The sequence below is a fragment of the Callospermophilus lateralis genome, chromosome 11, assembly GCF_048772815.1.
Source record: "Callospermophilus lateralis isolate mCalLat2 chromosome 11, mCalLat2.hap1, whole genome shotgun sequence".
Lineage (NCBI taxonomy): Eukaryota > Metazoa > Chordata > Mammalia > Rodentia > Sciuridae > Callospermophilus > Callospermophilus lateralis.
The window spans coordinates 19,349,937-19,363,603 of NC_135315.1; the positions used below are offsets into that span (position 1 = coordinate 19,349,937).

The 13,667-nt window shown below is 36.5% G+C and overlaps 1 protein-coding gene across 50 annotated transcripts in view; it reads left to right on the forward strand.

Moving 5' to 3' along the window:
* Window positions 1-13,667, forward strand: part of Brca1 (BRCA1 DNA repair associated) — a 66,143-nt gene that overhangs the window by 84 nt on the left and 52,392 nt on the right. For all 50 annotated transcript variants that reach the window (XM_076869434.2, XM_076869438.2, XM_076869459.2 and 47 more), the window contains exon 2: window positions 7,384-7,437. In XM_076869434.2, the coding sequence (XP_076725549.2) occupies window positions 7,384-7,437 (54 nt within the window). The remainder of the gene's footprint in view (window positions 1-7,383; window positions 7,438-13,667) is intronic.

A 13,667-nucleotide genomic window follows, 5' to 3' on the forward strand; every position in this document is an offset into this window, starting at 1 on the left:
GTCAACAGAAGAGTTTATTAGTTTGTGATTCTTCCTTGTATGATTATCTCTTAAGCAAATGAGAAGAAATGACCATACATAGTTGGAAGGAAAAAATATAATAAATCTATTAAGATTGGGGTGATTGGGCTGGGGTTGTGGCGCAGTCATAGAGCACTTGCCTGGCATGTGTGAGGCACTGGGTTTGATCCTCAGCACCACATAAAAATAAATAAATAAAATGAAGGTCCATGGACAATTAAAAAAAAAAAAAGTTGAGGGTACTTAAGTCAGCTCCCTTTTTCCCCAGTTTACAGACTGTCTAGATTAGTGCTGCATTGGAACAGGTATCTGTTTTGGATTAAGTGGTACTTAGGCTTTTCTTCCAGCTCTAAAGCCAGCTTGGTTGCTTGAATGGGCATAGTTAACAGAAAAATAAAATCATAAATGCTTGGTGGCTCTGAGATGATTGATATTTGGAATAATATTTGATGAAAATTGACCCAGTTATTTAAATAACAAAACCTCAAGTAACAGAAGTGTCATAGCACACAAAGTTTGGGGCCAGCCTGGGCAACTTACAAGACCTTGTCTGAAAATTAAAATAAAAAGGTCTGGGGTAGTTTAATGGTAGAGTACCCCTGGATTCAATCCCCAGTGTTGCAAAACAAACAAAACTGAAAGTGTTTGAATCTTTTTAGAAAGTCTGATTCTGAGTGAGTCTTTGATTCTCTCCATCTATGAAATGAAGAGAGGGCTGGATTATTCAATTTTTTTTTCTTTTTCTTAATTGAGGTAAAATTTACATACAGTAAAATACAGAGATGTTAGGTGTGCAGTAGAGATGTTAGGTGTGCAAGGCAGTGAGTTTTGACAAATTATATATCTAGGGTTGGGGAATGTGGCTCAGCAGTAGAGCACTTACCTAGCACACTGAAGGCCCTGGGATCAATGTACAATCAAGATATAGAACCTTGGGGCTGGGGTTATGACTCAGCGGTAGAGCGCTTGCCTCACACTTGCAAGGCCCTGGGTTCAATCCTCAGTACCACATAAAAGTAAATAAATAAAATAAAGTCATTGTGTCCAACTACAACTACAAAAAAAAATAAATATTAAAAAAAAAAAAACCTTGCCATTATCTGATAAAGTTTCTTTGTGTATATTCTGGAGTTCTTGTAGACCCTCCAGGACCCTTGTAGGTTAGATTTTTGTATAATTTTGTATCTTTAGGCATAAAAGCATTACTCAGGGTTGGGGGTATTGGTCAGTGATAGTGCACTTGCCTAGCATACTCTAGGCCCTGAATTTGAACTCTGCAGAAAAAGTAAATTAAAAAAACTTAAAGCATTACTCTGAGAAGGAGTCCATGATACAACAAAGGTTAAGAACTACTAAGCAGATTTAGTTTCTCTTAAATCTACTAAATAGATGGGAATCCATATTTTAGACCCTTTTGGTAAAAAAAACAAAAAGGAAAATCAGAAGAATTAGAATTATTGCCACTTTCCTCTCTGGTCTTTCAGACTTGAGACTTTGGCTTTTTAACTGTTCTTCATATATGACATATTCTGCCTCTGAATTGTTGTATTTCTTGTTCCCTCTGCCTGGAATTTCCTTCCCCTGGTAATTGTGTGGCTTGAAAATCTTGTTTCATATACCACCTTTTCAAAAAATATCTCCAGGCAATCCTATTTAAAATTATAATGTCCCAACAAGCCCCTTATCCCCCTTTCATGTTTTATTTTTCTCTGTAACTATCTGAGTTATGTATGATTTATTCATCTCCCTACAGAATATAAACTCTATGAGGACAAAAGTTTTTGTTTGTTTAATTATGTATCTTCAATAGTTAGAATAGTACTTAAGATATGGAAGCCACTCAATAAGCTAAATTAATTGATAAACTAAATTGATTCTTTGATAGTTTATTTTTATTTTTTTCTTGGTGCTGATGATTGAACCCAGGATTTCTTAAATGCTAAGTACATGTTCTACCACTCAGCTACACCCCCAACCTCAGCCCCATTATTATTACTTTTTTTAAATATAGTGATGATTAGTATAGTGGGTAGCACTCAAAAACATAAATTGAGGCAGGCATGGTGGCAAGCACCTGTAATCCCAGCAACTCAGGAGGCTGAGGCTAGAGGGTTACAAGTTTGAAGCCAGCTTCAGCAATTCAGTGAGACCCTCAGCAACTTATCGAAACCCTATCTCTAAATAAAAAAGATTTTGTAAAAAGTTGCACCTCTTGCCCTTTACCCTCAATGAAGAAGGGAAAATTCAAGTAAATTTACTTTCATGCTTCATGAGAATTGTTTTTCATATTTGGAGTCAAGTTAATAAGATTAAAGAAAATACAAGTTGTGTTTTCAGGGAAATAACGCAATTTATAAGTAATCATTCTCTTACCTCTCAACATTTCAGCTTGACAAAAACAATAGATAAATAAAATTTACAGCCTAATTTATGAAACATCAGAACCAGGAAAGCAGGAAATAACATTGTAGGGAGACAGCTGCTTTTGAAAAAAAATCACAAAACATATATGATAATTATAGTGATCAAAAAGTTTTCAATAATGTGGCATCTGGGTCCATTTATTTTACATTATCATGGGACTCAGTCATAAAAACATAAGGTGCTTTCTCATTCTGGCAAGTTAAACCATCAATTTAAAAACTTACACATTGAGCTGGGATTGTAGCTTAGTGGTAGAATGCTTGCGTAGCACATATGAGGCATTAGGTTCAATTCTCAACACCACACGTAAATAAATAAATTAATTAAAGGTCCATCAACAACTTAAAAAAAAAAAAAAACTTACACATTGCCAGGTGCACTGGGCACGTCTGTAATCCCAGTGTGGTCAGGCACACTGGCACATGCTTATAATCCTAACTACTCAGGAAGCTGAGACAGGACGATGCCAAGTTCAAAGCTACCCTGGCAACTTAGCAAGACATTGTCTCAAAGAATAAAAAGGGCTGAAGAGCTGGGCATGGTTGTGCATGCCTGTGATCCCAGTGACTTGGGAGGCTGAGGCAGGAGGATCCATGAGTTCAAAGCCAGCCTCAGCAGAAGCGAGACATTAAGCAACTCAGTGAGACCCTGTCTCTAAATAAAATACAAAATAGGGCTGGGGAGGTGGCTCAGTGCTTAAACACCTTGAGTTTAATCCCTGGTGCCAAAAAAAAAAAAAAAAAGGGTGGTGGTGGCTGAGGGTGTAGCTCTGTTAAAACACTCCTGGGTTCAATCCCCAGCACTGTACCAAAAAAAAAAAAAATGCCCTGGTGGTTTGTTGTTTTTTAAACCTAGGCTCAAATATTGCCTGATTTGAAAGAGTTTAAGATATATTTTTTTAAGTTTTTAAAAAATATTTATTTTTTAGTTTTAGGTGGACATAGTATCTTCATTTTTATATGGTGCAGAGAATTGAACCCAGGTCCTCATGCATTGCTAGGCAAGCACTTCACCACTGAGCCACAACCGCAGCCCGAGTTTAAAATATTTGAATCACCTTTATAGTAAACATTTATTCTCATCAGGACTGAGACAGGGAACATTTAAAATTTTTTTTTCATTTTTGCTCCTGTTTGGTCTTCAAGCTCTTCTTTCAGTAGTCATTACCTTTTTACATATTGGAGTTTTCATCTGTTCAGAGTTTGTGTTTACAGTATGTTTGTGTAGCTTGGATTATAATTACCATACTGAAATATAATTATTTCAGAATTGAGTCAGTGGTGAGAATGTAAGCCATCTGGTATCATAGCTAAGTCCAATTTTCTCTTTTTCTGAGAATTTCTTTCATATCTAGCTTTAGTAATTTAGTAACAAATTGACATTCTTTTTTTTTTCTTTTTAAAATCACATTTGGTCTCAATAATAATACTGACTTTGGTACAAGTCATCTCATATTGTGAAGCAGTTGCCCAAGTAATGTTAAATTTTATTTTCATAATAGTCCCAGAAGACTGGAAGGATAGGTGACAGAAGGAAACTGAGATTCATGTAGAGGACTTGGCCCAAGGGTATGGTGCTGATTAAAAAAAAAAAGAGAGAACTGGGCTTAGGGATGTAGCTCAATGGTAGAGCATTTGTCAAGCATGTAAAAGGCCCTGGGTTCAACCCTCAGTACTATAAAGACAAAAAAGAGATGAAGAGAGAACTGATAGTGGAAACCTAACCTTCTGACTTTGGCCAGTACTTTTCTTTTCATTGCCCTGTCCTGCGTCAGAACTCCCATGATTACTAGAGTTGTATTACCAAACCCTTTAAAACAAGGCTATTGTCCCCCCAGCTTTTCTTGTGATCCTTTTCTAAAAAGTTAAACATTTAATGAAAAAAACCATATTCCTCTCAAATGCCCAGGTTATACCCCTTCTTTAATGTCCTGTCTAGACTTGACCACCAAAGTCCAGTTTCTAAAGCTCTCATTCAGTACGAATCTAAATAACTAACAGATTCCTACCTGTTTAGGCTTCCAGCTACCTCTCTACTTCTACTATTTCATCCTAGTACCCTGGCCTACCTGCTGTCTGCACAAACACCAGGCATAATCCTGCTCAGGGTTTATCTTTGCTCCCTCTGCTGGGATATTCTACTCACAATTATTGTATAGCTGATTTCATCACATTATTCAGCTGTCTTCCAGTGTCACTTTCTTAGGCCTCTTATGACCACCCTATATGTGTGTGTGTGTGTGTGTGTGTGTGTGTGTGTGTGTGTATGATCCTCCTGCTCCACGTATCCCAAATCACTGAGATTATAGGCCTAATACCACTCTTCCTAGCCTTAAATCTCTTTTTTCTATAGATTTTTCTCCTCCTGTTTTTCTTCCTTGTCATTTGTCAAAAACATATTTATGTATGTGTGTGTGTTCCCCATTACACATACATTGCACTCCGTGTCCCCTTTGTCCTGCCTTATTTGTCTCTTTAACATTTCCCCATATGTTCTTATTTGTCAACTGCCTACTGCAACTGGAATATAAGCTTTATGAGGGGAGGCTTTATTTTGTTCACTGTTATATTTCAAAACCAGTGCCTTCCTGGTAGATGCTCAATACATGTTTGTTGTATTACTTAATGAATTAATTTCAAAAAGGCCTTGAAATTTCTTGGATAGACAGGTAGGGATGGGAATTTCCTTTAGTGAGTATTAGTTACATTGGGGTTTTTTTGTGTGTAATGCTGGGGCTTTAACCCAGAGGTGCTCTACCCCCAGATCTTTTTTTTTTTTTTTTTTTTTTAATGTAAGAAAGGATCTCATTAAGTTTCCCAGGATGGCATCAAACTTGCAATTTTTGTACTTCAAACTCCCAAGTCACTGGGATTATGGGCATGTACTGCCTCATTCAGCTATATCACGTTGTTTTTACCAAGTAATGGAAAATCAAACATGACCCCTCCAAAGTGACGTAATAGAAGTACACAGTACATCTGTAAAGTGTTCTTGCCAAACAATTGAATCTGACTTTGATTGAGCTTATCGGTATACTTTACAGAAAATAAAGAGGCTAAAAGAACATGTTAAATCACAACATAGAGTTACAATTAGCAACATCCAGAATATGGGAAATTCTGAAGGTCAGATGATCTTTTTACTTACTTATTTATTATTTTTGTGTGCTGACGATTGAACCCAGGGCCTTACATGCTAGACAAGTGCTATACCACTGAGCTATACCACCAGCCCTTGTTTTTTTTAAGTTTGTTTTTAGTTGTCAATGGACTTTATTTATTTATATGTGGTGCTGAGAATCAAACTCAGTGCCTCACACATGCCAGACAAGTGCTCTACCACTGAGCCACAACCCCAGCCCTTTTGTTATGTTTTTGACATAAATGACAAGGAAGAAAAACAGGAGGGGAAAAATATAGATTAAAAGAGACTTAAGGATAGGCACAATGGTACAAGCGTATAATCCCAGTGGTTTGGGATACCGAAAGCAGAGGATCACAAATTCAAGGTCAGCCTGGGCAATTTAGGAAGAACTTATCTCAAAAAAAATGTAAAGGGACCAAGTATGTAGCTCAGTGGTAGAGTGCCCCTGTACTGCCAAAAAGAGAGAGACTTAAGACATAGCAACTAAATACAATGTATGAATCTTGTTTGGGTCCTGATTTAAACATATCTTACTATTTAAAATAATTTTTATGAGACAGCAAAGCAACTTGGAACATTAGTTATATATTAAATTATATTAAGGCAATTCTTTTTAGAACTAATAATGGTTTCATGATCATGCTAAAAAAGTGTCTTTTTTGAGAATATAGTTAAAATATTTATAGAGGAAATGATATGATGGCTGGGATTTGTTTTAAAATAATCTAAGATAGAGGCAGGTATGGATAAAAGAAGATTGGCCATTTGTTGAAATCAGTTGATGTACCTGGAGTTTATTTTACTATTGGTTTTTTTTTTGTGTGTAAATGCTCAAAAATTCCCACACTGAGTTACAAAAACAGTCACATACCAAAGAGTATTTTGAGGGAATTCAAAAGAAATACATATCTGTGTGGGATGCATTTCAAGATCCCTAGTGGGTGCCTGGATATACTGAACCCTATATACACTATTTTTCCCCTACACATACATAAACTAAGATAAACTTTCATTTTCTCACTTAAAGCATTTTATGGCTTTACTTTGGTATATCCAAATTGCCAGCATCACTATTCTTGTGCTTTGGGGCCATATTAAATCAAATAAAGATTACCTGAACACAAGCATTATCATACCCTGACATTCAGTACAATAAACAAGATTTCTACTAAGTGACTAACAACAAGTAGCAAATACAACCTGAATACACTAAGCAAAGAGATGATTCATGGTCCAGAAGGGATGAAGCGTGATTTCATGGTGTTACTCAGGATGGCATGCAATTTAAGACTTACTGTTTATTTCTAGAATTTTTTATTTAACATTTTGGGACCATGATTGTCTGTTGGTAACTTAAGACTTTAGAAAGTGAAACCAGGAATAAGGGGAAAGTAACGTAAGAGGAAACTTTTTTGTTTTTAATGGAGTTTCATTAGGTTGTAAAACGCATACTCAACATATTAGCTCAGAAATATATATCAGTGAAAAGTAATTAATTGAAGAATTATCAGCTGATCTTTTTTCAGTGCTAACAATTAAATATAGAGTATTAAGTTCACATAATTCTGTTTTAATGTCTGAAAGTTCAGTAAAGTTAAGGATCATATTTTCTGCTGTATTCTTAGCTCCTAGCATAGCAGACATTTAATAAGAATTGAATGAACTAAAAGTCATACTTTGACTCAGTTATAACCGCTTAAAGTTGAACTTCTTTACTAAAAGTTATTTATTTTTAAATAAATTATTAAGCCTTATTTATTTTCTCTTGTTTTTTTTTTCCCCCTACCCCTCTAGTCTGGAATTGATCAAAGAACCTGTTTCCACAAAGTGTGACCACATATTTTGCAAGTAAGTTTGGGTATTTTTGTGGCTCCATTATTAGCTTTTGTGCTTATTCTTTATAATACAGGAAACACCTAACTTTATAGAATCTTTAGTTTCTTCAATTAAATGACAACATAACCCAATTCTATTCATTCTTCCTCAGAGAATTACTTAGGAAGTCATCATAAAGTGATTGTAGCCATAGTTCCTACATAGCTTATCTGTATATAAAAAGTGATGTAAGGGGCTAAGGTTGTAGCTCAGTGGTAGAGTGCTCGCCTAGCATACACGAGGCACTGGGTTCAATCCTCAGCACCACATAAATGTAAACTAAAGATATTGTGTCCACCTAAAACTTAAAAATAAATATTTTTTAAACAATGATATAAAATCACTTTGAATAGCTGTTTGGTTTTTGTGTCCAAGGATAAAAGCAGTTGTGAAACAAGCAAATTGTTTTTCAGCCTTCCTAGTTTCTCCTTTCTATTCATTTCTGCATGCCCTTCTCTATTCCCTCTTCTAAGGTTCAGTGCTTGCCTGCTTTATCATCTTTGCAAAGATAGGAAGGGATCTGAAATTAGTTTTTATTTAGGCTGAAATTCATTCATAACAGTGATTCAACTTACACAGTCAGCCTTCCATCTGCCCTCGAAATCTGTAGGCTCTCTATGCTTGGATTCAACCAAACATGGGTCAAACTATTCAGAAAAAAAAAATGTCTGCACTGAACATGTACAGACCTTTTCATCATTCTCTTAAATGATACAGTATAAAAACTTTACACAGCATTTACATTGTATTAAATATTATAAGCAATCTAGAAATGACTTAAGATTGTATGTACTTATATGCAAATACTATTTCACATAAGGGATTTAACCACTAGGAGATTTTTGGTGTCCATGGAGGAGTCTTGGAACCAATATCCTCTCAGAGGGGATGAGTGTATTTACATATTTAAGGATCTTGCCCTTTGAAATGAAAATGTCTCTTAATTGAAGAATTTCAGGAAAAGTAATGTAGGTAATTTAGTGAATCATGACTTTCTCTTTTCCTTGATGTTGAGCTATTGATTGAGTCTTACTCTGAATGTCAGCTAGTTTGTTTAAAGTAATTTTTCCTTTAATTGAAAAAGCAAGCCATGTACCTACTTATGAGTTTATTAATACAAAAAGGTACATGATACACAGTATGTTTTCTTCCCACCCAAGAACCCCACCTCCTGCTTTCCTCCCCAGAGTTGACCACGATTACTAATTTTCTTTTTTTTTTTTTAATATTTATTTTTTATTTTAGTTATCGGCGGACACAACATCTTTGTATGTGGTGCTAAGGATCGAACCGGGTCGCACGCATGCCAGGCGAGCGTGCTACCGCTTGAACCACATCCCCAGCCCCAACTAATTTTCTATCTATCATTTCGGAACTTTTAAAATTCAAGAGTTCTTAATTTGTTCATGAATAGTCTTCGTGAATGTCCTAAAATTATATTCAATTTTAATCTTAATCACATTAAAAGCTATGAGCATGTACTTTTTCTGGGAAAACAATCCATAATTTTGATCAGTCTTAGGATGTTTCCATAATCTAAAAAAAAGGAACAGCTGCTGCTTTAAGGATAATGAGTGCTGGCTGAAGCTGTAGGAAACCTGTTTCTTTGGAGGCATACCCTCTGAGCATAAGTCTGCCAATTGGCTGGTGTCTTCCTTCCTCTGAATTCTATCTTATTCTTTCTTTTCTTTTGTCCCAACAAAGACCCAGAGGCTCATTTCCATTGTCTTTTTACTCCTTTCCCATGTTACCCCACTGGTTTAAATCTGTTTCCAACAGTTTTCTTGTGATTCTTCAGCCCAGTTTCTTCACAGATTGGTAACTTTGTGAAACAAAATAATAAAGTCCTAGTTTTTAAAAGTTGAAAGAAAGTTGGAAATTAACTTTTGTTTTCTTCTTTTTTTAATGGGGATGAATTTTGGACCCAAGGCCTCCTGTATAGCTAAACCAGCATTGTACCACTGAGCTGTATACCCAAACCTAAAGGGTTCGTCTTGTTTTTGTGGAATGAATCCAGGATCTCACAAATGCTACATAAACGCTTTACTACTGAGTGCCCCTAACCTTTTTTATTTTTGTATTTTGAGACAGAATCTTGCTAAATTGCTGAGGATGGTCTTAAACTTTTGATCCTTCTCCCTCATTAACACTAAATAGCTGGGATTGTGGGTATGCCCCACTACACAAGTAAATGTTGTGATTTTCCTTGTTTCTTTTTTTGGTACCAGGGATTGAACTCAGGGGGGAATCGAACACTGAGCCACATCCCCAGTCCTTTTTTGTATTTATTTGGAGACAGGGTCTCACTGAGTTGCTTAGTGCCTCACTGTTGCTGAGGTTGGCTTTGAACTCCCATCCTCCTGCCTCGACCTCCTGAGCTGCTGGGATTACAGGCATGCACCATCCCTCTTTCTTGATGAGAATCTTTTTGATGTACACTATATGCTTTCTGGTCATCTTGACTAATGAATACTGAATATAATATTGTAGTGAATTAAGAAAAAGTTGAATTGGGGTACGTGCTTAGCATATGTCAGGCCTTGGGTTCAATCTCCAACATGGCTTCCTGCCAAAAAAAGAAGAAAGAAGAGCCAGGCATGATAAGGCATGTCTGTAATCCCAGCTACTCAGGAAGCTGAAGCAAGAGATCATAAATTCAATGCCAACACAGGCCACTTAGAGCCTATCTTAAAATAAAAATGACTGGGATGTGGCTCAGTGGTAGAGCACTTGTCTCTGGGTTCAATCCCCAGTACTGCAAAAAAGGAAGGGAGGGAAAATGGACTAAATTAGTTACTTTGAAAGAGTTTATAGAAAAAGAAAATTACAGGCAGAGGAAGTAACATGAACAAAGGTAGGAAAAGAAGAAAATAGAATATATCTAGGAAAAAAAGGACCTAACTTTGCATATGTTTATTGTGTTAAGAGAGGAATGACCCCTCAGGGAGGAAAAGACATTAAGAGAGAAGGTCCAAGAAAAGGCAGAATGGATTGGAAATGAAAAATGGATACAAAAAAGACAGGGGGCTATTACTTATAAGCAATAATGAATGAAAAGGAGAATGATTCTACAGGAAGCTTTTGCGGAGGAATAAGGTGGTTGACCTTGGCAGAGATGGAGAGGAAGACAGTTGTTGAGATCCAGATCGAGAGGGTTTGCGTTTTTAAGTAATTAAGAGTGAAGAAGGCTTGGAATTCCTAAAATAGACTTATGTTAAGAATAGCCAGTCTTATGTTGTGTTTTGAATGATAGACTAGATTAAAATCCAATATAATGTCTGCTTTGGTTTGGATATAGTTAGACTGTGTCCTCCAAGGGTTCATGTATTAAAATTTAACTCCCATTGTAAGGTACTAAGACGATGGAAACTTAATCTATATTGTTGGGGGGGCGTGCTTTAGGAGATGATTAGGTTTAGATAAGGTCATCAGAGTGGAATACCCTTTACTGAATACTGATAAGTTTATAACAAGAGAAAGACCAAGGGCACACTTGGTACTCCCCATATCTTGTCATGTGATTCATTGCTCGAACTGCCAGCAAACAGGCCATCAATAAATGCCTTGAGGGGCTGGGGATGTGGCTCAAGCGGTAGCGCGCTCGCCTGGTGTGCATGCGGCCCGGGTTCGATCCTCAGCACCACATACAAACAAAGATGTTGTGTCCGCTGAGAACTAAAAAATAAATATTAAAAAATTCTCTTTCTCTCTCTCTCTCTCTCTCTCTCTCTCTCTCTCTCTCTCTCTCTCTCCCACTCTCTCTTTAAAAAAAAAAATTTTTTAAAAATGCCTTGAGCCTCTTGAACTGTGAGCGAAATAAACTTTTTTCTAAGATTATCTAACCTTAGGTATTTTGTCATAGAAATACAAAAATGGACTAATACAATGCCTATGTAATACATCAAGTTTTTCATGAAATTTCTTCTGTATTACCTTTATAATCTATATAATACCTTGATCTATATAATGAGAAAGCTGGGAAGAATATTCCCAAGCATTAATTGTGCTAACTGAATTTTCTATGGGTAAACTCTGATTGCTGAAAATAAAATAGTTTTATTGACCTGGGTAACTATAGAGTTCCGAAATATTTAATGAACTTTACCCAAAAGATAATAGTACTAATCTGAACAAAAAAATTACCTAGGACATTCATTACTGACTTGAAGTTTTCAAACAATGAATGAAATATATAATACTTTCTAGAAGAGCTAGAATCACATGTGAATCATAATATAACTTAAAATTTCTAATAAACACTAAGTTGCTGAGTGCCTTGCTAACTTGCTGAGGCTTACCTTGAACTCGTGATCCCCTTGCCTCAGCCTCCCAAATTATTGAGATTATAGGCGTGTGCTTATACCTGACTAATAACCACATTTTAAAAAGTAAAACAAAATAGGTAAAATTAATTTTAATTATATATTTATGTAGTATATATTATCTAATTCAATTGTGACTAAGATTTTATCATTTCAAATTATAATCAATGTAAAGAATATTAATGAAACCAGGAGTGGTGCCAATTGAATTACATGCCTGTAATCCCAGTGATTTGGAAGGCTGAGGCAAAAGAAATGTAATTTTAAGACCAGCCTCAGCAACTTAAACCCTGATTTTTGGGTTTTTTTGTTTTTTGTTTGGTACTGGGGATTGAACTCAGGGCACTCAACCACTGAGCCACATCCCCAACCCTATTTTGTATTTTATTTAGAGACAGGGTCTCACTGAGTTGCTTAGTGCCTTGCTATTGCTAAGGCTGACTTTGAACCCGTGATCCTCCTGTCTCCTGGGATTATAGGCACATATCACCTCGCCCGGCTAAACCCTAGGGGTTTTTTGTTATTGTTTGTTTGTTTGTGATACTGCATTGAAACCAGAACCTTGCACATGGTAAACACTACCATGGTGCTCTACCACTGAGCTACACCCACAGTCTGGCCTCAGCAACATATACATGTCTCCAAATAAAAAATGAAAAGGCCTGGGGATATAGCTTAGTGGTAAGAGTACAGTGAGGTTCAGTTCCCAGTACCACAAAATATATTATATACTAATGAGATATTTGGCATTTTTTTTTTTTCTTGTACTAAACCTGCCTTTTTACATTGTCTGAATACACCTTAGTTGAGACTAGTCACACTGTAAGTGCTCAGTAGCTGTACATGTAATGGTGCTATATTGAACAGTGCACCTCTAGGAACTTACTACTCAAAAGTAAAGCTTATGTGTCAACAGCAATAGCATCACTTAAAAGCCTGCTAGAATCTTACCCCTGCCCTAAACCTACTAAATCAGAATCTTCTTCTTTTTTTTTTTTTTTTGTACCAGTGTTTGAACCAGTGGTGCTTAGTCACTGAGCCATATCCCTAGCCCTTTTTAATATTTTATTTAGAGACAGGGTCTCTATGAATTGCTTAGGGACTTGCTAAGTTGCTGAGGCTGACTTTGAACTCATGATCATCCTGCCTTAGCCTCCTGAGCTGCTGGAATTACAGGCATTTGCCATCATGCTGAGCAGAATCTTCATTTTAACAAGATGCCCCAGGAGAATTTTTTTTTCCCTCCGACAAGGTTACAATGTTGCCCAGGCTACTCTGGTTTCTTATGTACATAAAAGTTTGAGAAGCAGTGCTCTGGAATGATGAGACCTTCTTGTACATTTTTTGGTGTATATTAAGAAGAAATAGACTAAGGGTGATTGAGTTCTAAAAACCAGATAGACCAAATAAGATATGTCATGAAATGACCAACTGTGGAAATCCAGTTAAGTGGTGAGTTAGTCAGTGTTAGGCAGGTTTAATACCCAGATTATTAGATCATGATTTCAGAGAATTATTGTGTCTAGTAATGGGTTTGGTGTATCAGAGAGATCCAGAAATAGGCAAGAGATGGCTTATCTAGCAATGTATATTGAACAGTCTCTCAGGAATCTAGCAGCAGAAATGAGAAGAAATTCAGTAGCAGGGATCAAGCCACAGGAGGGTGAGGGTTAAGGGTAAAATTCTTGTCTCTAGGAGACAAAAAGCCTTGACCCATGGAACTGGGATACCAAGCAGGAAATCTAGGCTGAATCTTCCAAATGAAGAGCTCAAGACAGATGTTTAATTGTTAGAACTAAAGTACAGACAGTAGGTTTGCTGGAGAAAACAAAGCTTTGCCAGGCAGAGTATGTATGCCTGTAATCCCAACAACTCAGGAGG